Here is a 23,923-nt window from a genome sequence, read left to right as displayed (position 1 = left end):
GCAGGCGGTGGTAATACCTCACTGCCAGGAGGGGAGGGCAAGAGCGAGCGCGAGGACAGGAGAGCGAGGAGGAGGTGAGGGAAGGGGAAAGTGAGGGGAGGGAGAAAGCAAAGGGGAGGCGGGGAATAGGGAGAGAGAGAGGGCGAGCGAGGGAATGGGGGTTACGTCGGGGAGGGATGCTGAGAGGGCATGGAGAAGAGTGAAAGAATGGGGGCAGAGAGATCACGAGCACAGGGAGGAAACTGTGAGGACAAAAGGAGAGTGAGGGAGGCGAGTTACGGGGTGCGAGGGGAGAGTGAGGGCTGAAGGGGGTGGGGGGGCAGAAGAGAATGAGGACAAGGAGAGATTGAGGGCTGAAAACAATAAAGAAGCCCGACAGCAAGATGAAGAGAGTGGGAGTAAAGGGGCTGTGTAATGCACGGAGAGAGCGAGATGGATGGGGGGGGGGGGGGGCGCAAAGTAATGCAGAGAGTGAGCGTCTCAGAGAATAGAATGTAGGTGGGAGAGAGTCATGTTAAGGAAGAGAGCTGGGCAGGGATTAATTGAACATAGTAAGGGTAAGAGGAAAAAAGTAACGGCCGCGCGGCCGTGAAAATGAAAGTAATAGCGATCGCGATCAAAGCGAAAGTGATCGCGATCGCTTGGACGGGAGCGCTGCGTGTGGCAACTGCAAGCACGTGAGTGGTGCGCGCGCAGCAGTGATTGGCGGCTGCGTGCGTGCACGCTCACGTGCACTCAAGCTTTAGGCCACAGGCAGCACTCTAAAAATCCCAACTATAAAATATCTCTCCGAGCCAGCGCAAGCGCTGGGGCTCAGCGAGACCTAAAAAGCACCTCTACTATGACCAATAAGTATGCAATAACATTAAAACCACCCCCTCGCTAGTACTCCTACCAATTAGACCGATACTAACAACATACTGGAACAACATATGATTCACATAGCCAGCTCCCTGACACAGCTTCCTCGTGTGAAGCGCTGTGAACACCACGTTTTGTAACCGGATGCATGCACTGCAAGGATTGTCTGCACAACCGATCAGCCGTCCAAAGACACCTCAATCCGGAGGGACTGGCGCGACCTTTCATCCTTCTGTGGTCGATAAAACACTAGGTCCATTCAGCGGGCTTCTGATGAGGGCGCCTATTGTGCTTCTGGGAGGCAGCAAGACCTGGCAGAAAGTATCACTTAGGACCCTGATTTTAACATTACCCCTTAGTCTATTTATTCGCTACTAGCACCCCACTGTGAAGCCCCCCACCCCTCCAAGCACAGATATACAGCCTACACACGTCACAACAAGAGCAGTGACAACAAGACGGGCACGCGCCCGTGCACAAAAGTAAAGCCTTCAGCCTGCACTCTTACTCTCGCCGCTTTAAATAGCGCACCATTCCATTAGCTTAAGTCACCACCTATGCAGGGGACAAAAACCACTCCCCCCGCACATCACTTCTTCCCACCCACATCGAGAAAAAGGTGGTCCACAGACCACATCACTGGTGTGAATCGGAAAAAACCTGAGCTTAAAGCTGGATTTTTTTTTTTTTTTTTTAAACACTGTGATCCAGGGCAATTCACTTAATTTTCGGCATCGCTGTTCGTGTGTGTACCAACATAATCTTTTAAACACAGCCTGTACAGCAGGACTAGGCGCTATGCAACACATGCCCAGACCCTTCCCAATTACCTTCAGTCAGGGAGATACCAACAGAGAGAGAGAGAGAGAGGGGGGGGGGGGGGGGAGAGAGCACCAATACTGGGGGCATAGCGAAAGAGGCAGTAACATTAACAATGGGACAGTGACACAAACTGGCCCAAGAAACAGTGAGAGACACACAAAAGATCAGGGAATCACAAGCATGGACGCTGGAGCGGACAGACACAGGACACAGGATACAGACGTACACCCCCATGACAAAAGCACTCGCACCGCTTCATATGTTTCCAGAGACAAAACTGTGCATTATTTAAATAGGGACAAAAACTATGTTAGTTTATAGTTCTTCCACCAAAACCCAACCACTACTGCCAAGGCGGCGATGGGGGGGTCCGGCCAACGCTGTACGGATGGGGTTGGTGGTTCCGCCATTTTGGGCTGCTGAACTCCGGGGGGCTGCAACAGGACAGGCTCGAATCCCACGGTCCCAAAGCCAGACCCTGCCCCAGAACACGGGGATCGCGAACCCGCAAAAATAATTTTTAATTTCCCGCTGCTAAGGCTACCGGCACTGCACCCCCAGCTCCCCCTCCGTGGACCTGAGGCAAAGAATGCTGTGGTGACCTACCCGACATCCAGTTGAGGACGGCAGCCGGGATCAGACCCTCCGCATCGGGTTGTGGCGCGAGGATCAGCGGGACAAGGAGCAGCACCAGCAAGGGCTACAGGAGCAGCGGGCTTCACTTTTGCGCCTTTTTTCGAAGGCGGGCTGCGAAGGTCGATCGGCGCGTGGACGTGGGGCAGCGTGACCGGAGCCTTTACCCCTGTGCCACGGATCGAAGTGGTGAGCCGGGTCTCATCTCGCCATTCCCAGTGGTAGTAGGGATAGAACGGGGGCAGCATAGCGAAAGCCTTCACCCCCGCCCAGCAGAACAGCAGAAGCGGGGCACTGTGGCTGCACTGCGGAGACACCAGCGCCATTAAAAATAACAAGCATTGGCATAGCCAATAGGTCTCGCTTTTGGGACCTTATAAGTATTTAGTTATGCAGCACAATATCCTTACTGCAACAACATTAACTGATGCATGGCTAAACACGTATAAGGTCCCAAAAGGGAGACCTATTGGCTATGCCAATGCTTGTTTAGAACTTATGCACGGGTACCAAACGTGGAATGGATGGGAAAGCTAATGACACAGATGGATTGGAAGACAAAGTTCATGCTCCAATGAGTAAAGGATATGTGGTGGTCGCACGGAATGGAGGAGCATCATTGGAGTGACAAAAACCACTGCAAAGGCTAAGTCATAAAGACAGACATAATCTGTAACTTCGAGATGCACGGTAATGAGACGGTTTTACTACATGCATGCAATTTTATTGATTCAGTTTGTTAAATCTCCACAGCAACAAGGTACTGTAAGTAAAATTCTGTGGAATGGGGAATAACCAACGGGCTGATTTTCCAGCCATAAAACCACATGAATCCCCTATGACATGTGGTTTTACCTCCTATACTTATAGTCTGCTGTGTACGGGTGGTAAAATGTATGTGGCACCGGTGTTTGGGGTAGTAGACTGCTGAGGTGTAGGGTCGTGGGAGTAGGGGAAGGAAAGGGAAGTCTTTTTTAAGCAGTGAGATCTATTGTACGCACCCTGCCCCCAGTTAGAACAAGGAAGTTAACTGCGGGGCCAAAGTGAAAGTGATCACGGGGGAAAAATGCTACCGCCGGCCACAGCTTGCAGTGCATGTGCGCGAATGGTGCGCGCGCAGCAGTAATCACGCCATATGGCGCTTCTGCTCAAGCGTGCGCCCGCGCACATGCACTGCAAGCTGTGGCTGGCGGTAGCATTTTTTGAAGCCCTTACTTAAAGTCTCGCCAGAGCAGCGCAAGCGCTGGGTCAGGCGAGACCTAAAAAAAAGCAGAAGGGACAAGATAGTAACCGATCTAAAGCCGCAATACCGTAACGATAAACGTTTTAAGCATTTGTACAATATAACAAAATTAATAAACGTCCGTCATAAAAAAAAACTCAGTTAGGAGTCCAACAACAAAAGTAAACCGACACACTCATACTCATGAAAGCTTCCTTTCATGTACAGCCCTCCTCCTCCTCTTCACCCACTCGTCCCGGCAGACGCTGGGAGGGAGATCCCGGCCAGGGTGGGTGAGAGAGCTGCACTCACGGAGAGACAGACCAGCTAGAGGCGGGAGGCAGCACCCAATTAGAGAGCCGCAGTGGTGCGTGCTGCAGGCGTGAAGGCAGCGTGACGGCTTGGAAAGCAGATGCCTTGCTGAACTCTTCCTGAACCTTCCCTTGACATGCCTCCTCAGAAACCAGAACAACCATCAAACTGAGAGATGCCATAGGGCGGTAATGAAAAACCCTGCAGAGCAATCAGCAGACAGGGTTTTAAATAAATATTGACATTGCCCAATAGAAAGCATAGGCGGGATTACAAGTCCTTCTCCAAAAATACTTTTACCCCAATATGTCTTGCTACGCAAGCAACGCATGTGCGCTGCAACACTAGGCGAGACCTAAAAAGGGTGATCGTATGTCGCCCAAGTGTTACTGACCCATTTCCCTTATCGACAGGACGATCAAAATCATTTACAGAGTCATTTATGACCGCCTGGTTGAATGGGCACCAGACAAGGACATACTTTCCCCTTTTCAATTTGGATATCAGCCTAAACTAGGAACCAATGAACAATGCCTGAACCTGGCTCTGACCATCTCTAAATACACCAAAGCTAAGCGCTCCCTCATATGCTTAGCTTTCATGGATCTATCGACCGCCTTTGATTCAGTGAACAGAACCAAACTTAGGCTAATGTTGCTGGATCAAGACGTGGTCCCCACTTTGCTGAATTTTTTATACTGACTGCACTCAGACCTTTCAGCCCAGATTCGTCTAAATTCGCTTGGGGAGCTTTCTTCTGAATTCCCTCTAACGAGTGGAGTGAGGCAGGGTTGGATACTGGCACCTTATTTATTTTATACATAAACGGATTAACAGCCCACTTAACTTTTTCCCACACAGATATACCCAGAATTGCAGGCTCCACAATTCCCGCTTTACAATAAGTGGACCATGCAGTATTGTTAGCCCTCACCTCAAAAGCCCTGAGACATCAGGTGGACTGTTTTGGCATCCTTTATGCACAATTCGAATATTAACACTAATTACTTCAAGTTGCACACCATGTCCTGTGGCCCGGGCAAACCAAGGCGAAACAAAATTAGTATCAAAGGGCATGTTTTGAGTACTGTTGAGAATTTATGTTACTTAGGATTAGATGTCATTTCTACAGGGTCATGGAATCCCCACTGTGCTCAGGTCTGTGTAAAATTAAGTAAAACTGCGTGCACAGTCTGCAACCTTATTAGATCGCAAATCAGGGGGCCTGTATCTACACTTCTGAAAGTTTATAATTCACAATGACAATGTATCAGTGTAGCTACCTACGGAGCTAGAGTATGGGGTTTCAGCAAATGCGGTTCTCTCCAGGCAGAGGTAAACTGCTTTTTGCGTAGGATCTTAAGTACACAGCCGTCGACTCCCAGCCTCATTACCCATCTCGAGCTAACACATGGCTTTATTGAGGACACGATCCAGCTAGCGCCACTCTGATTATGGGTTAGTATTTGGTTGAACCCAACCACTAAACTCTGTTAGGACATCATATCTGACTGCCTGATGGCGGATAAGGCACGCTCCAAACCCTGGCTGAGTTATATACAAGATACTTTTGGCTCCCTTGGTATATCTCGTTGGTTTACTGAACCTAGCCGCATCCCCAAAAACACCAAGACAAAGGTGAAAACACTATTCAAGGCCCACCGCGAGGCTGAAACGCGAGTTATCCAAACCTTCGGTGTCGCAGTATTATAGTCTTTTATACACAGACGATTCCCCTCTGTATTTGTCGCTGGAGCTGTCAAGATGGGAGCAGTCCCTTCTTTTCCGCTTCAGAGCTGGTACAATCTATTGGTCTCTATTTTTTAAATACTTTTTAGACCCATAGGGGAATATAGTTGCTCGCTGTCCCTGTGATAATTATTCAGCACAATCACCATTGCACTTTATGTCCTTTTGAAATTTGCAAACTTAGCACAAAGGCAATTTTTGAGACCCCTTTTAAGGAGACTAGGCCTTCGACAGTGTAGACCAGCCCTCCTCCATCTACAATCTCTGTGTTTATTTGAAATGTTTTTACTGTCTGTGCCTTTCTGAAAGCAGCACTCAGGGCTAGAAGCACTACAATGTGCTAGTCTGTCAGAAATCTATGCGCCATTGTTGCTTAGTACACAAAACTTGGCAGGTATGTAGGGTTGACTAATGGGAGTAGGAGTGTAGGGCGGACCCTATTTGAGGTTTTTGTCCTCACTCTATTTCCCCTTCATGCCCTCTCAAACGCAGCTACTGCCATTAACTCTGTGATTGTGCACTGTAATCTGACTTTGGTCTGTATTTCTTTTGCTCTCTAAAGCATAGATATTTGCTGTATTATTTGATGTGGCTTTCCTGAATCTTAAAAGTCCTTTATGAATCTATTTTAAACTGTCTTTCTTTACCATATGACCATTTTAAACTTTTATGTGTGATTACAGCTTTATGCAATATTTCTATGTACTTTTATGGCCTATTGTTTTTAGACCAAATAAAGTTATATTGCATTTAAGAGGGTATTTCACAGCAGCTGTTCAAAATCTAAAGACTACTGTACATGCCAGCTTTACGAAAATGATTTTATAATCTCCAGCAAGACAACACAAATATGTGCATGGGTGGCAAATTATAAAAGCATTTATGTGGCGTTTAAAAGAAGCAAACTGATGAATTTTATCATCGACCTGCATGGCTAAAAAAACAGTAGCTATGAAGCCTTTCTAAGCCTTTGCTCGGAATCTCAGTAGCTAGAAAATCCTTATCCCCTATGATTACCTGCAGATCAGGAGCTTCTTCTGTGCCTGAAAACAACATAAAAAAATCCCTTGCTCTATTCATGTAAAATATATAATTTCTATACAATGCACTAATAACCTTCTTTTCCAAGGGTAAATTGGTCAATTTAAATCAAAGACTTTTAGCATATCATATAACCTTTGTGGTCACTTTTTAAAGTACTTTTGATCGCTGAAAATCTGAGTGTTTGATCAAAACCTCCCAAAAAACAAGCACTGGCAAAGCTAAAAGATCTTTGCAGCAATGGCCGACAACCTTTTGGCTTTATCAGAGCTAGTTTGTCATGGTTTTTGTGAAGCTTTATAGTTGGGGGAACTATTGGGTACTCAATATAAAAAAAACGTCTAGAAGCAAAAATATTTTTGGGGTTTCTAAAAGCCTAAGAAGTCCCTGAATGGAAAATGTAACTACTTTGAGTGTGGACGTGTTCCTTGTGAAAGAGCAGGATGCTCACACTGAAGTTAGCTAATGACTTAAGACAGTTGGCGCACTGGCCTTTGCTGTATGGAGTGGAAGAAAAACGTGAATGACACAATTGACCAATGGATATAGAGGGCTTGCTGAGAGCCCCTATATGTAAGTGTATTATACATTCAAGTTTAATAAAATCATATGGTATTGGCTGACAGACTTAAAAGTAAGGACAAATAAGACAACAACTCAAATTCTTTCACAAGACCAGATGGCCCCATTATTCTTATAACCTGCAAATGGAACTTACACTGAACAAAATGTTGTGGTTCAGTCCAAGGAGAAGGTTGAAGACTGAACCAGCAAGGGAGCATGCGATAGCTAGGTTGATGCCATTATTCTTGAATAAATCCAGTTTTACATCTGGAGCACTGCATCTTTTTGACAGATTCCTCCTAAATTTCAGAGAACTATTCAAACAAAATTCTCAAACTGGAGCTGAATCTTGGAAGGTTATAGAATGATAAAATAGTAATAAGAGCACACAACTCACAAAAATGCTCTACTGCAATAATTAGTGATCATATTTTACTCTCCATCTCTTTCCAACTACATTGTTACTTAGAAGTCTTACTACCCAGTGATAATCTGGAAGAAGTGGGAATGTTGTCTTCCCGGGTGTCAAGCTTTTATACAAAATTTTTATAAAGGGACACTCAACCAAAGAGGTGTTAGCGTACTATTGAGTAAAAAAAAAAACACATGAAGTTAGAAGGTATCCCTTTTCAGAGAACGCATAAGGGAAAACATTGGTCAACTGAAGACATTAGTTTATGTTGCTAATGGTTAAGGCGAATTTTCGGCAGAGCTCAAGGGAGGATATTGTTCATGAAATAAAAAGTAAGGTATGCATAAAGAGAGTAAGAGAAGACAAAAAAAGTGAGTGAGCTAAGGTTGCTGGCAGGAAAAAGCTAGAAAGGCTTGAAGCCTAGGCTTCTAGTAATTGGATGGGGAGGGGGGACAGGATGTAAAAATTTGAGACTTCAAAAAAGGAGCAAAGGAGAAATGCCTATCGGTCAGAAAATGTGATTGGGGAGGAGGTGTAATAGGAGAGTACAGTAAAATAAGGAAAGGTGGCTATCTAAAAGGTCCAGATTAGGGAGTAGTAAAAGTAGTACATATGGTACAAGTGGCTTTACAGAAAAGGAGGGACTAGACTAAAAGGGGATAGAGGTTAATTCATAAAGAAGGGAGCTTCAGTCGATTCCTGAGTGAAAAGTGAAGGTGAGGGAGAGACGTGGTACTGTAACATATGGAAAGATATGGAGGAAAGTTCTGGTGGTTAATTAGGTCGAATGGAAAAGATTATCAGATGGAAGAAAGACTGAAGGCAGCTTTGCAAGATCTGAATGTTTTGCTTTCCAGTCTTAGCTTATCAATGCTTTTTACGTCCTGCCACTGGAGATTTTAAGATTAGTTCAGAGATACTGATCATGACTTCAGGACAACGCACTAATGGTCAAGAAAGGAATAGGAGAAAGAAGAGACTTGCAAAATCCATCTATCCTTCTCTGCCTTAGTAACACCTTGGGTGAAGGGTTCCCCGTCTCCTTTCCCCATAAGGGTCTCCCTTACAGGGTTGGGGGCACTAATATTAATCTAAACCGGCATACTGTTATGGATCCATCAAACGGGGTAATCTTTAACTTTAAAAATATACTTTTTATACAAGTAAGAAAAGAAGTTCTTGCTTTATGAGGACAGATATTAGTACCTATTTTAGCCCTGATTTCCATCCGGATGGGGGGTTGGGAAGGCAAATTTATCCCATCCGGTAAAGTCATACACACCTTTTCGCATGAAAATCTGCATGTTTTGATAATTACCAGGCATCCCCCCCCCCCCCCCCCCCCACACAAGTAAGGTTTAACATCCCAAACTGACCAGTAGAAAACTCCAGGATGTAATTGATACACTAGGTCAATTCACCTTGAGTGAAAGATGACAACATTTAGAAATCCGAAGTGTACCAAACAGAGTTAGCATACTTCTAGGAATTCTACAGGGCACTTGCAATCAACCAAATCATCTGTCAGCTGCACACTTCAAAACTGTTATTAAAAACAAAACATTACATTATTTTTGCAAAATAAAATATTACCTGAGAATATCAAAGCTGGCAAAGTCCCATTGGTGTAAACCTAAAGACGAACTGCACACAATATATTTGCCATCAAAGTGAAGTCTGGGCTGCAAACATATGCTTCGATCCTCGGACACGTAAAGGGTTTTTAAGCATTTGCAGTTAATTTCGTTTCCAATTGGCCAAATCTGTTAACACAACAAAAGCATGCACAAATAAACGTACGATAATCAACTGTAATTCATTTTTGCATTCAGAGTGAAATAACTTGATTCCTTTGGTATTTGATTCACAATTATTTGGTAGTATATGCTGTCATGCTCTTGGGTCTTGTTACATTTAGACAATTTACAACAAAGTATAACTTTACCTTAACAGGGCTTCAATATTCACGAAAACTCTATTTTTATCAGAACATTTGCGTAGTTTCATATCACCCGGTGCTGGTCTAGACCCCTAATCCAAACATTCACAAGACTGCATATTTCTTAAACATTCATTTTTATTCTACATGTCTGTGAAACTCATGTTAGTGCTGAGCTGCATTCTTGAGGTATGAAGAATAAGATAAGAAAAAGATATTTGAGAACTTATGGGGTCTTTCAATTCTGAAGCAATAAGTACCCAGTTCTAGCACCTTGGACTGTTTCTTAAAGGTTATTTCAGCTATTTCACAGGTATGCATGAGGGAAGTACGTTGCATTCAGCATCGACTCAGTGGCAAACTGGAGGCCATGTTTTTATGGATAAGATTTTACTAGGAGGCTACTGAGATTAGGATTCAATAGGTATTTGTCACCATAAAGAAGACTGTATCCTTTTTTCTAGCGTTAAATTGTCCCCAACCAACAAATACAGTCTCCTGTAAGGGGGCATAAAGTAAACTTGCAACACCGGGTAGCCAATGACCTTAAAGAAATGATTTCAGTATGCCTTTCTGGTTGATGTCATGCTAGCCAGGTCTCACTTCCTGTACATGCCCATACCCAAGCATACACAAACAAGGAAACTCATGTGCTGTTAAGGATGTGTCCATACTCAGGGTTGTGTAGTAATGTAATGACAGAAATCCCCATTGTCTAGTCAATGACAAGAGTTAGCTGTATGTATGTCAGACAAGCAGCCTGACAGCGTAATTTTACTAGTCAAACTTTATTTTGTAATGGTTGTTTTACAGGCTCGATTTCCAGCAATAGATTCATAGTAAGTGACAAAGAGGTGATCAGAAGAAAGCGTAGGGTAACAGGGGTTGGGGTGCAAAGGCCTTGCCCAAATCGTGATACCAGCCAAGGCGCCTAAGTTGTTATCACTCCCAAGCCCAAGTGAGGGTAAGCACTGCTTGAGTGAGCGCTGGGCCTCAACATGCAAATTGTGCCCCACGATGTCCACACAGCAACATGGTAGTTTACCCCGTCTGGATATGCCTCTGTACGCTCAGCCACAGTTGTTCCTCTGCTGACCACACATCGAGTGGGGTCTTCAGTGCCTACTATAGCAAGGGTCAGAGGTGCTAGTAGGAATATGGGCACTCAAGATCGTGACCGGCGTAAAGCACAGAATGCCCCTCCCATCTTGCTTTTTGCAGCACGGTCAGAGGGGATCAAGTTTGTCTGCAGGAGTTCCCCCTATGGGGTAAATGTTGTGGTCAGTGTTCGTTTTGCCTGTTAGTTCTGGTGTTTCACGGAATGCGGTAAGCATCACCAAAGCTCACCAAGGTGCAGCGATTGCTTTTTTAAGGTGAGCTTAACTAAGGGTATAGTTGGCTGCCTGACCAGAAAAACTGAATTTTGGGTCCGATCACATAGATAAAGGGCGCTTGATGGCCTCTTGACTTTTACTCTACCTCACTCTGCAACTGGTCTTCTAAAAGGATGAGCCTTATCGCCCTGGGTTCTAGTTTGCTGTTCATTTGCTGCTGCCAAGTAGGTCTAGACGCAACTTCTCCCATGCTGTCCACAAGTCTCAAGCATCCATCAAAACTATGTCCCTGTATGTCCTGAAGCAACCACTGGTGATTAAAATAAATGAATAAATAAAACTTTCTTGCTGCTTATCGAGCCAGGGATGATAGTTATAGTGCTCCATACATTTGTCAATGAACTTGACAGTCTCACAGAAATAAATAATTGCAAAGCACGTGTGGTACATGTATTGGAAGAAAAATGCCAGTCATTTAAATGTGAACTGCCCTTATCACAATGGCCACGCCTTTACAACCAACGTGGGGAGAGGTGAGGCAACAAACAACAATACTACCTTTAATCGCTCGGGGAAGGGGACGAGGAGCGACCATGACACTACGCCGTACCAAACTCCAAGCATAGAGGCAATGCGAGCCTCACGCTTCACACAAGACTGAAGAACAATCTAAACAAATAGTTAAAAAGTTTAGGCGCATTTGCAACTTTTAAAGCATTTTTTATATCTGCATTTAAGTATGCTTTGGAACTTTCTTAAGGTGCATTTTTAAACAAAAAAGTGTTGGATATGTTTATTTCCATACAGTAAATACATGTACAGTGGAAGGAACTGTCTTTCCTCTCTGTGTAAGATTATCTCCTTATGAATTGTTTCCAGAATTGATAGGGGATCCCTGCAGAACCAGGGCAGGAGAGTGAGGCCTGCAGCCTGAGCCGGAGCCCGTTTCCTCATAGTTGGGCCTACTGGAGGTCTAGATGTAATTGCCGGTAGATCTATTTCTGAGTCATTCTCTGAATCTAAGAAAGAACTACACTCATCATCCTCCTCAGACCATTCTGCCCCCTCAGAAACAGAGAAAAAACATTCGCTAGAATCCTTTTCCTTTTCATTGAGAGGGCCCCCAGAGCCTAAGCCTAGGCCCGGGTCTCCTCCGATATTCAGGTGATCTGGCTGCACAAATTCCTGTGGTTGTAACCTACCATCAACCATATCAGAGCCCTGCGCAAAAGGGCCTTCTTTATCCATCACTGCCTCCAGGGGTAACAAATTTTCAGCCGAATGAATCACCTTAATCGTCTCGTCCCCAGTAGAGGCGCCATTTGGGCTTTTCTTTTTAATCAAACTTAATGCTGTAGACGATGTCTGCTCAGAGATTTGCGCAGCATTAAGACAAAGCCCACCCTTAGTATTCCCAGTCTTAGTTTTATCTTTTTGAGTGGTGTCTATAGCTTCTGGGGAGACACTGCCCCCCACCATTTTCTCCACCTCCTTCGCCTTCACACCCTCGTTCTCCTTACCCATTTTAAGGAAGATATCGGCTATCGAGGCTATCGAAGAGGTAGCCTGTCGAGTTCTCCCGATGTTCTGCTGCCTCTTTTTTACTGAACCAGTAGGGCAAACCGTTGCACTAGAATCGCCGTTACCTGCTGAGACACTATCAGTGTCATCCCGTGAGGCTTTTTTCCTTTGGGTAACCACTTTCACCCCTGCCACAACTTTAGGAGCCATGACTCTTTTTTCCCCCCTGTCTCCTGGCAAACCAATTCGCTGGAGCTAGGACGCCACGACGAACGCCCTCCACTTCTGGTCCGGAGCGAAAATCCGCTCCGCTCCGCCTGGTTCCTGTCCTGCTTCGCAGCCTTGAGCCCGAGCTCCGCCCTCCTGTGCATCCGCCGCGTCTATGGCCAGACGCGAGAGCTGCGAGCGAAAACACCAAAGCCCGGGTAGTTTGCTTCACGGAGCCACGGGAGGTCAGGCAAGTCAATAATATCACCCTCGGCATCCCAGGCAATATAGGTATAGTCGGGCTTCTTTACTCCGGGGAAACAGATCCACACGATTCAAAATCGACCTCGTACATCCGAGCCCTTACTGCTCCTCTGCAACAGCCGTTACCTAGCTGCCATCTTGCTCCTCCACGAAAGGCCCAGGCCGCCATGAGGAAGATTCAGGGCGTGGTCAGGAAACTCTCAAAAGTCTGTACTAACATAGGGGATCGAGTATCAAATTTGGAGGAGAGAATTGTGTTAACGGAGACCGAGGTAGCTGCAGCGACTAGTCAGGTGAACTCTCATTGTGCGCAGGTGGTAGATATGCAGTGGAAAATGGAGAAGGTGGAGAACAGGCTGCGCCGGAATAATCTGAGGGTTCTGGGAATCCCTGAGGGAGTTAAGGGCTCTGATATCAAAGCTTATATGATCAAACTTTTCGAGCAAGCATTCCCAGAGCTCTCTAACTGGAACTGGTCTACCGAGATACAACGGGTTCACCGTACTTCCTACAAACTTTGCAAAAACACCAAGGAAGGAGACAAACCCAGGGCTGTGTTGATCTTTCTTGGCAATTTCATCCTCAGACAATCTATCGCAGAAAAAGCGAGACCGGATGCTAAAAGAAGTAGTGAAGGGGTCTCTTTCTTTGTGCGCCCGGACTTTTGCCATGCGACAGTGGAGCGTAGGTGGCGACTGAGGGAGATGATTAAACCCTTCCAGGATGAGAAGATACAAGCCTTTCTGATAAACCATGCCCAGTTGAAAATACTCAATGAAGGCAGGACTGTATTTTTTGCCTCAGAAATTAAGGCAAAAGAGTACTTGGACTGCTTAGGCAAATAGATTCATTTGTCAAATAGTTGGGGGGAGCATCTACTCCAGTATGTTTTTAAGGGTGGATTAGATTGTTAGAATTGTTAGAAGGGAATCGGGTCACAAATTTTACATTGGTTAGAATTTTGGTTTGGCCTCGGCACTTGTTTTGGATTATTTTGTTTGTTTTAATAGTTTGCCCTCACTGTAATCTCTGCATTCCGTCATACGCACAGACTAGGTCTGAGCGCTTCTCAGAAGGGGTTGTGGCGAGGGGGTGGGGTGGTGGGGTTGGGACTTTGGTGTCGAAAGGGTGGTGGGATGGTGGGGTTATCAGAAAATAAGAGAAAAAGATGCAGTTTGGAGTATGCGGAAGAATTTGGATATTTTTGCAGGTAGATTATGATGATTATAGCAACAGATAATTTGTTGAAGGTTCAGGTGATTCTCGATGTGCAAGTAGATTCTTGGGATGGCAGGCATTAAAGTATGTTCAGTTAATATAGGCGGGTTGAATGATTGGAGGAAGCGTAATAAATTGGCACAGTATGTGAAACACAATAATTTTGATATTTTATGCCTACAAGAATCCCATCTCCCTTGGGCTAGAAGAGTCTTATGCTCCTAAATGGCTTTGAGCTGTTAGCATGTACAACGCAATCATCGACAATTAGAGGGGTTGCTGTTTTAGCTAGAACATCCCTGGGTGGAGGTAGGCGGATTAAAGTGGACAGTAGTGGGAGACGGCTCTTGGTGGAGATGGGAAAGGGTTTTAAGCTGTGTGTGGTCTATGGGTCAAATAGCGATGATCCGGAGATCTTTGATTTCCTCGAAATAGAATTGGTAAACTGGTTAACCCCTATAATATTTTGTGGGGATTTGAACATCTCGGCTGACTGGTGTAGAAACGTAGTATATTCGGGACGGAAACCGAGAGTTTTCAGAGCTATAAAGGCTCTCATAAGTTCACATGGGTTGGTAGATGTATGGGGAGTCAAGGAACCTTTAAAATTAGGCTTTACATATTTTTCAAACCCTTTCAAAAAATATTCAAAATTGGATTATTTCTTTGTATCATCCTCAGAAATAAATAGGGTGGAAATTATTAAACTTCCGAAGTTTCTGTCTGATCATAACCCGCTGGTATTATCATTTCAAATGGCAGGGTTAGAAAAAGCTCGGACAAGATGGACCTTCGAAAGGAGGTTATTGTCGGATAACCGATTCGTTGAACATATAAGGAAATGGGTGGTGGATTTTTTTGATGCCAACAGATATAGCACATCACGAAACGGGGTCTGGGAGACATTTAAGGCGGCTTTCAGGGGCGAATCAATAAGCTGTGCAGCAAGAAGTGAAGATAGGAGTAAGGTTGAAATACTTGCAAGGAAATTGTCAGCTGCGGAGGAACAACATACTTTTGATATTGCGCAAGGTCGGGATAGCAATGAGAGTTACAGGATATTGTTGGTAGCTAGAGCGGAATTACAGAAGCTGGTGACGCAGAGGGCGATGTCTGAATATCAATCATCTAGGGCTAAACGCTATGAAACGAGTGAACAGGCAGGCAGAATTCTCGCTTTACAAATTAAGCAGGGGAATGTAAAAAATATTATCTCCAAGATAGAAGAAAATGGGATAGAATATTCAGACGCCAAAGAAATCCTTCAGGTTTTCAAGAATTTTTATCAAAACCTTTACACTGAGGAGAAGCTAGATGACTCCCAGAGCGAAAAGGTTGTTGACAATGGCCCTCGTATAGGGGACTCATTAAGGGAAGAGATGGAGAGGGATATCAATGGGAGTAAGATCATGGCTGCCTTGCATGAGTTAGCTACGGGCAAGGCAGCGGGCCCTGGCGGGATCCCCTTGGAGGTTTATAAATGTCTGGAATCTGAGATCACCCCGCTTCTCATTGATCTTTTTAACGGTATAATTGGCACAGGAGTGGTCCCAGAGTCATGGAGGGAAACCAATATAGTCGTATTTCATAAAAAGGGGAAGCCTAGCGAGAAACCGGGATCTTACCGTCCCATCTCGCTAATTAACGCGGATACGAAATTATATTCCAAAATTTGGGCTAAGAGGTTGGGCAGGATCATAGGCGATCTTGTCTTCCCATGGCAGCATGGATTTGTACCTGGGCGAGGTACTACGGACCATGTTAGGAGGGCAATAGCTCTATTTGATGCTCAGGCTGCGGTGGGGGGAGAGATTGCCATGATCCTGCTCGACGCCGAGAAAGCTTTTGATCGTGTGGCTTGGAATTTTCTTTGGCAGATTTTAATTGGAAGAGGTTTTGGTGAGAAATGTATCCAAGCGCTTAGAGCAATGTATGTCGATCCAGTGGCGCGGATTGTGGTTATGGGTGAGTGCTCGGATAAAATCTATATAAATATAGGTACGCGTCAAGGGTGCCCCTGTTCCCCAATCCTCTTTGCCCTTTATATCGATCCACTCATTCGGAAGATATTAGAGAGCCCTATGATAAGTCCTGTGGTGTGTAATGGCTATGAAAATAAGATTATGGCGTATGCAGATGAGTTGGCAGTGATTACTACTAACCCTCAACAGGCACTTGTGGTTCTGGTCCAATTGGCCAAAAAGTATGGTCATCAATCTGGGTATCTGTTAAATGAATCTAAAACGCAAATCATATGTACTAAAAATATTGTTAAATCAGACCCCAGATTCATGGACTCTGCAAGCTATTTGGGGGTTAGAATTAATGCGTCAGTTGATAAGATTGTAGTGGAGAATTTTATTCCATTAGGCAAATCTATAGAGACCGATTTGGAAAGAATTGATGTTTTACACTTATCATTGATCGGGAGGGTCAATGTCCTCAAAATGACAATGTTCCCCAAGATTCTATATATGTTTCGTGCTATACCCCTCTTAGTTGAGGAGAAAGTTATTAAAAATCTGGAATCAATCTTTATAAGGTTTATATGGCAGTATGGGAAAATTAGGCGCTCTACGAATTTACTGTCACTTCCGAGGGAAAGGGGTGGGCTGACCCTACCTAATCTAAGGCTTTATCATTGGTCATGTTTGTTAACTCAAATGTCCATTCTTTTTCAGCCAACGCCATATCATAACCCAGTAGATAGGGATATTCAGATGCCACCTTCTATTTATGAGCTACTAGTTGGGAGAGAAGCATTAGGTCTCTTGATGTGTGAAGTTGATCGTAGATATTACAAAAGGGCTCGTTTTAAGATCTTGGAAGGAGTATGGGGGGTCTGGAGGGCTATATCTAGGCTCTGCAAAATTCCTAAGATACACGCGTATCTCCACCTCTGTAATTCTAGTTTATTCTGGGGGATGGGTTTAGGTAGAAATCTTCGGGTTTGGAAGGAGCAGGGAATCAAGACACTAGGGGATATAGTGGGTGAAGATGGGATAAAGGGTTTCGATGTTCTCCAGTGCAGAGCCGGTATCCCCTCAAGTCATTGGCTCTCTTATGTTCAACTGGCGAGCACACTTAAGGCTTTAAGACCAAGGTTGCCACTTATGTTAGAATTCCCCTTGATCGATATGCTGGTGAAAGGGGGTCTGAGAATTAAAACTATCTATATGTCCTTATTGGGTGAAATTCAAGATGATGTTGAGAAAATGGAGAATACTCTCGCACTAAAATTAGGGAACCCTGATGTTGATCTGGATATGGCTCTTTATGTGAACAAAAAACTATTTCGCTCTATGAATTTGAGGGCTCAGCACTACAAGACTTTGTTTGATCTTTATTATACTCCCGCTAAGCTTTTCGCATGGGGGGTTAGGGAAGATGACAGATGTCCTAGATGTAATATGGGACATGCAGATCTGTTGCAAATGCTTTTTAATTGTGGTTCGCTAACAGTCATCCAGGGAGAGATAGTAAAATTTTGGGAAGAATTATTAGGTCAGAGGATCGATTTATCCCCTTCTCTGATGCTATTGGGCATAGACAATAGGCTAAATCTTGGAAAAGCCGAGGAAGCCCTGGTTTTCATTTCCGTAGCTGTACTTCGGATCTTAATCTCCTCAGGTTGGAAGGATACAAATGCTCCCTCTTTTCAGATATGGCTATCCAGATTATTGGGCATACATAATATAGAGATATCTCTGTATGCTCAGAAAGGGAAGAAAACCGGGGATTTTGGTAAATCTATCTGGTCTCCCATCTCCGACTGGATTGCGGCGAGACCGGGAGAGTGAGAAAATATAGCATTGTGAAATGTATATCTATCTTGCCTCTTTGACCTATTCTTTCTTTGATTGTTAAGTTTTGTGAAGATAAAGAATATCTGTAATGCTGTTAATATTTGCTTTTGTTTGTTCTTCCTAATTATATCCAACTGAATAAATAAATAAAATTAAAAATAAAAAAAGGAAGGAACTGTCTTTCCAATGTTGAGGGTTCAACTCTCCTGTGCCTAGTTAAAGGACTGCACGATTGCCAAATGTGTCAAAGAATCTCTGGAAGGAAGGAATATGTGTATATAGGTAGGTAGATTAGACAGATACCGGGTCAATTAATAAATGCTGTAAACATGTTTACCAAATTTAAAGCACACCCACTTGATTTTCTTTTTTTGCCTTTCGCATATTAGACTCGTAGGCCAGGTATGAGGTTAAAAAAAAGTAGGTTTTCAACCCATTATGGCAGATTCCGAGCATTTAGAGGAATATGATGAATGTTGGGACAGGAGAAAACTGAATCGCTTTGCAGTGCACAATGCAATTGGACTGCTTATATCGTACTGTATGCATAAGGAGACACGTGATCACTGGATATTGTGGTGTAAGAATTTGTTCCCTTATGGAAATTTCAAATTTGCTGTAGTGGCAGTATTTAAGGCGAACGCCCATGGTGCCAACTTTTTTTTATTACAGGTATAACCAGTATATTGGGCTGCATAAAAAGTCCCCTTTTCTGGCGCACATTGAACTGTTTGTCTTGTGATATAGCCATTCACTATTGGGTTTCGGCTCCTTTATGTATTTGACTTCTTTGACTGCCATATGTGAATGATTCAGCAAGGAAGGTTTGCGTTTTTGGTTTGCGATCGCCATGACTTTTGCTTGCGGTCACGGTTTATCTGTATTTTACTTTGCGGATAATTCAGCATATGGCTGCTTTCAGCAGCACAAGCGCACGTTGGGCATGTGCACAATGCGCTTCCCTATTCCATAGTTAATTCGGTGTTAATGTCCATTTCACCGTTATTGCCTCCCTTTGATCACTTTTGCAATTGTGAAATGCAGTTTATCTTCCCACAGGATGCTTTAATTTCAGCAGTTGATCAACACCCTATTCCAGATATTGACACTCAGTGGCAGTCGCCACTGGGTAGGTATGGTTAGGATCGTCTTTCCATGGGAAATGCATTTCTTGTGCTGTTAATAACTTTGGTGCAGTTTGACAATTAATGAAGGAACTTATTTAAAAAGTGCTCTTTTTGCCTATTTGTGCATGGAAAGTTTTGGGGTAATCAGTCAAGCGGGGGCCGAGAAAAAAAAGAGGGGGTCCCATACTTTTTACTATTTGAACTTTACATACAGCCACAAACTAAACCGCTGAATGGATTTACACCAAATTTGGCAGAAAGATAGATCTAGGGGCCATGTGTATGAGCACATTTTCCCATAGACTCAGAATGGGTAAAACCCTTTGATACATCTTAAAAATAAATAAATAAATAAATAAAAGACACAAGGGGCAGAATAGGAATACCCTGACCCCTTGGCCTGGTGGCGATTTTCGCAGACAATCTGTGAATCACAGCAAAATAAATATAAATAAATAAATAAAAGTGCGGTCTATTTTGGGTGGCCCAAGTCCCGGGAGGAAGAGATGTTAATATTTCGAGGGAGTGGTGGGTGCGTATGGTCCACCCTCCCCAGGCCAATTTTGGCTCCAGGGACCCCATTCTCTGGGGCCCAGTGCAATTTTCGGGGGGGGGGGGGGGGGGGAGCTGGCCACGTGGCACGCCCTTCCCAGCGGACCTAACCCCCCAGTGCACGGCAGCATTTGGTAAAGGGGGCAGGACCAATTTCAAATCTCCCTCCAAGCGAGAGCAGAAACCAACCCTGCTCATAGCAGGCAGGAGCTCGAAAAATGGGAAACAAATCTAAATATTGGTCCCGCTTGCAAGGAGCAGCATTATTAACTACTCCCACTAGATCCGGGGAGCTGGCTTGGGCCGCAGGGGCGTTGGGTCTCCCCCTGCAGGCCCCATGACCTCCCCAACAATAGTGTGGTGGGTGCCATGGGTGGGCACCGAAACTGTCCAGGAGAGGGGGACTACATGCCCTCCTCCCTTTTGAATATGGTGCCGGGCCCCGGGGGATGGGGTCTATGAGGCCAAAAACAGCCAAGGAGGGGTGTCCGTACTATCCTCCCTCTTAAATATGTTTTCAGTCCCCGGGGTACAAAGCACCCCAAGGAAGGGTGTCCAGTAGCCCCTCCCCTCTAATGAATGCGCCACGCTTCGTTCAGCAAGATCCAATTACCACAATCACATCTTCCTTGGAAAAGCGTCACACTTCAGAACCCTCCTTGACTCAGCCAAAAACAGACCCAAAAAACTATTCGATCTCATCAAGAATCCAAACTGCTCTCCCCCAACCTCCAAGTTGGAGGATTCTACAAAGAAAGCAGCGGAATTCGCTATATTCTTTGACGAAAAAGTGAAATCACTTGTGGATCAGGTCATTCATCCTACCCCTCCAGAGGAGCGGAAATCCTTAGCCATTTGGCAGAACTTTGACCCCATCTCTGAAGATGCCCTCCTCAAATGCATCCTCGAAACAAAGCCCTCCAACCATTCTCTTGACCCCATCCCTAGTGCCATTGCCATTGACTTCTATACCAATTCTCTTTCCTATTGGACCACTCTGGTTAACTTCTCCCTCTGTCAAGGCTCCCTTCCTGTTTCTTTCAAAACTGTGCAGGTCACCCCTCTGCTTAAAAAAACCACCGCTGATGCGAACGACCTCAACAACTTCCGCCCCATCACTAACCTACCTTTTCAATCACAGAAAGATGTGTAGCGAAACAACTCTCTCGTCATATCAAGGACAATGATCTTCTTGACAATTTTCAGTCCGGCTTCATTCAAAACTGCAGCACTGAAACAGCCCTGCTGCAAGTTATTGATGACGCACTGCGGATACTCGATTCGGGGGAGTCTTGTCTTCTAATTCTCCTTGACCTTTCTGCAGCCTTTGACACTGTCAATCACAACACTCTCCTTAAAACTCTTCAGCAGAGAATGGGCATGGAGGGCACAGTGCTTAAATGGTTTGCTTCCTTCCTCTCTGATAGATCCCAAATGATCAAAATAGCGAACAGTCTTTCATCTCCTTTGGCGGTAGGTCAAGGTGTTCCTCAAGGCTCTATACTTGCACCCACATTGTTCAATCTCTATTTAGAACCACTGGGAAATCTCCTAAGTAAATCCGGGATCCACTATCATCTCTATGCGGACGACACTCAAATCTACCTTAAGGTGGACTCTACTCACGATCTCTCCATCCTAAGCTCTACTCTCGACTCCATTCAAAACTGGATGTTAACTCATCAACTGATTCTGAATCTCTCCAAAACTGAATTCCTCCTCCTCTCCTCCGCACTTTCTCCTCCCCCGGTTCAACCATGGATGCATCAGATGAATCTACTTAACAATAAACCCATCATTGTCGACAGCGCAAAATCCCTTGGTGTCATACTCGACAGAAAACTCAATCTACTCTCCCACATCAATTCCATTGCAAAGTCTGCTCGATACCAACTGCGCCTTCTTTGGGGGATTCGTCGCTTCTTCCCGGAACAAGACCTTAAAACCCTGGTCCAATTGCTGGTTCTCTCCAGACTGGACTACTGCAATTCTCTTCTTACTGGCCTCCCCAAATCCCACCTGTCCCCCCTTAAATCGGTTCTCCATTCAGCAGCTCGTTTCATATATGGGGCCAAAAGAAGCGACCACATCACACCCATTTTATCCACCCTCCGTTGGTTTCCCATCGAGGCAAGAGCTATCTACAAGACTGCCTGTGTCACCCACAAAGCCTTGCACTCCTCCTCTCCTCGCTACCTGGCGAATAAACTGAAACTCTCTGGAGGTTCTAGACCATCACGCAATGCGGAAAATTTATTGCTTGAACCTCCCACTTTCAAGAAGGAAAGATCGATGGCCCAATCCTTTTCAGGCAACGTGGTGAGAATCTGGAACTCACTTCCGCCTCAGCTCCGGACCACCACCTCTTCCCAAGCCTTCAAAACTGACCTCAAAGTTCTCCTCCTTCAAAGACACTTCCAATCTTAATTTCACGCCCTCTCTATTATCTGAAGGAAGTCCTTCCACTATAGGAAATTCGGTTCTCCATGACTATTGAAGTGCCTTCCCAGTGTGTTCTTGTGGTTTGAGTGTCTGCCATCTATTGCAGTATTATACTTCTACTTGTATTTTGTACTCTTTTGTAACATGCACACGTCACTTTTCTTCTTGTAAGGTATCGTTTGCTACCGCTTGTATTTTGTTTGCTTTTGATACATGCAAAATTGTCACCTTTGCCTCATATAACGTAACGTTTGTTCTTGTGTTTTGAGTGTCTGCCATTTATTGCAGTATTATACCTATATTTGTACGCCTTTGTAACGTGCACACATATCACTTTTTCTTCTTGTAACGCATTGTTTGCTACCTCTTGTATTTTGTTTACTCTTGATACATGCACAATTGTCACTATTGCCTCATGTAACGTAACGTTTGCTTTTGTAACATGCTCACTTGTAATTTTCTCCTCATGTATCATTACTGTTCCTATTGTGAAGCGCTCTGACACCTTTGGGTAAAGTCTGCGCTATATAAAAACGCATTAAATAAAATAAATAAAAATAAAATAAAAATATAGTCGCCAAGGCCAAAAGCAGCCTAAGGAGGAGGGCAGTGTGCCTCCTCCCCTTAAAATAATGCACCGGGCTTTGGGGGATGGGGTCCAGAGGCCAAAATCAGCCCAGAGAGGCGGGCTGCATGCCCCCTCCTCTTAACTTTAATTTGTGCCCTTGAGGGATGGGTCCCCCGGACCTATCAAGGCTCGGGGAGGGGGCCGTGGCCCTTTTTCTTTCAAACGAACCTGGGGGATGGGGTAATCAGGGCCTAATAAGGCTCAGGGAAGGGGGCACGTGGTCCCACTCCCCTTTAAAAAAAATAGTAAGGCCCTGGTGGAAGGAGTCCCCAGGGCCTAAGAAGGCTCGGGAGATGTAGCTCGGGGAGATATAGCCCTGGGGGATGGGGTCGCCAGGGCCATAATAGATTCAGGAAAGGAGCCCATGTGGCCCCCTTTTGCTTACAAAAAAAACAGCCCTGTGGCCAACCCCTCGATTCACATGTTCGAAGGTGGTGTGGGATTGGCTGCCTTTGGGGGGCTGGCAAAAGGCCGTGCACAGCATGGGGTTGGCTGCATGAGGGGGGAGGAGGGATTAGCCACAGGCCAGGCCCTGTGGCCAATTCCCGCCATGCACGACTGAATGCTCTTTTAAAAAACAAAATTGAAATTCAGTGGAAAAAAATAAAGATTAAGGTCATGTTATAGTTAGGAGAAATGCTCAGTAACAAAGTAATTTTTGAATTGTAAAAGCCACTAAATTCACCATTTATAGTTCTCTCATGCAGCATGGCCTGTTCCTTCGTTGCCGCATAGTTTTAGCAGCTCAGATTGCACCACTTTTTTAACCAATCACCTGCTTCCTTGGGTTTCAATGCTAGAGGTTTGGCAATGTGGTTTAGGATGCAACAGGCATTAAAGGGTGCAGTGGGGCTAAGAAATTCGATTTCTACACCAAGAAACCAAAGCAATTGGATTAAAGCAAAAGCTTAATGTAGTATGTGTTCAAGATACATGTGACACATTCTCTGGCCCAAGCGAGCAGTGCCACCAACAATAGGTACATGAGTTCACAATCTTCTCCTGTGGGTGGAAGGTGTAGATTCACTAGTCTGTTGATCATCTAGAGCAGGGTTCTCTAAACTTTTCTCTGAAATGAGAGCTACTTCAGCTCAAGATAACCCATCAGAAGCTACTAATAAATGTTATCACTGTACCAATATTGCCAACACGCCCTTCGGCACAGAGATCATAACCACAGCAATACATCTGTCGAGTTCGCATTGAATTACTATTCAGCTGTTAGCTTTAAAAATACTTTGGAAATGCAACCATTTTGTCTTTATCAGC

At 44.7% G+C, this 23,923-nt stretch overlaps 1 protein-coding gene across 3 annotated transcripts in view; it reads right to left on the bottom strand.

The window, feature by feature from the left end:
- Positions 1-23,923, bottom strand: part of FBXW2 (F-box and WD repeat domain containing 2) — a 137,597-nt gene that overhangs the window by 10,929 nt on the left and 102,745 nt on the right. For all 3 annotated transcript variants that reach the window (XM_085613713.1, XM_085613715.1, XM_085613714.1), the window contains exon 7: positions 9,210-9,379. In XM_085613713.1, the coding sequence (XP_085469839.1) occupies positions 9,210-9,379 (170 nt within the window). The remainder of the gene's footprint in view (positions 1-9,209; positions 9,380-23,923) is intronic.

The sequence above is a fragment of the Triturus cristatus genome, chromosome 1_2, assembly GCF_964204655.1.
Source record: "Triturus cristatus chromosome 1_2, aTriCri1.1, whole genome shotgun sequence".
Classification (NCBI taxonomy): domain Eukaryota; kingdom Metazoa; phylum Chordata; class Amphibia; order Caudata; family Salamandridae; genus Triturus; species Triturus cristatus.
Note: the sequence above shows the minus strand (reverse complement) of the source record. Positions and strands in the feature narration are given on the sequence as shown.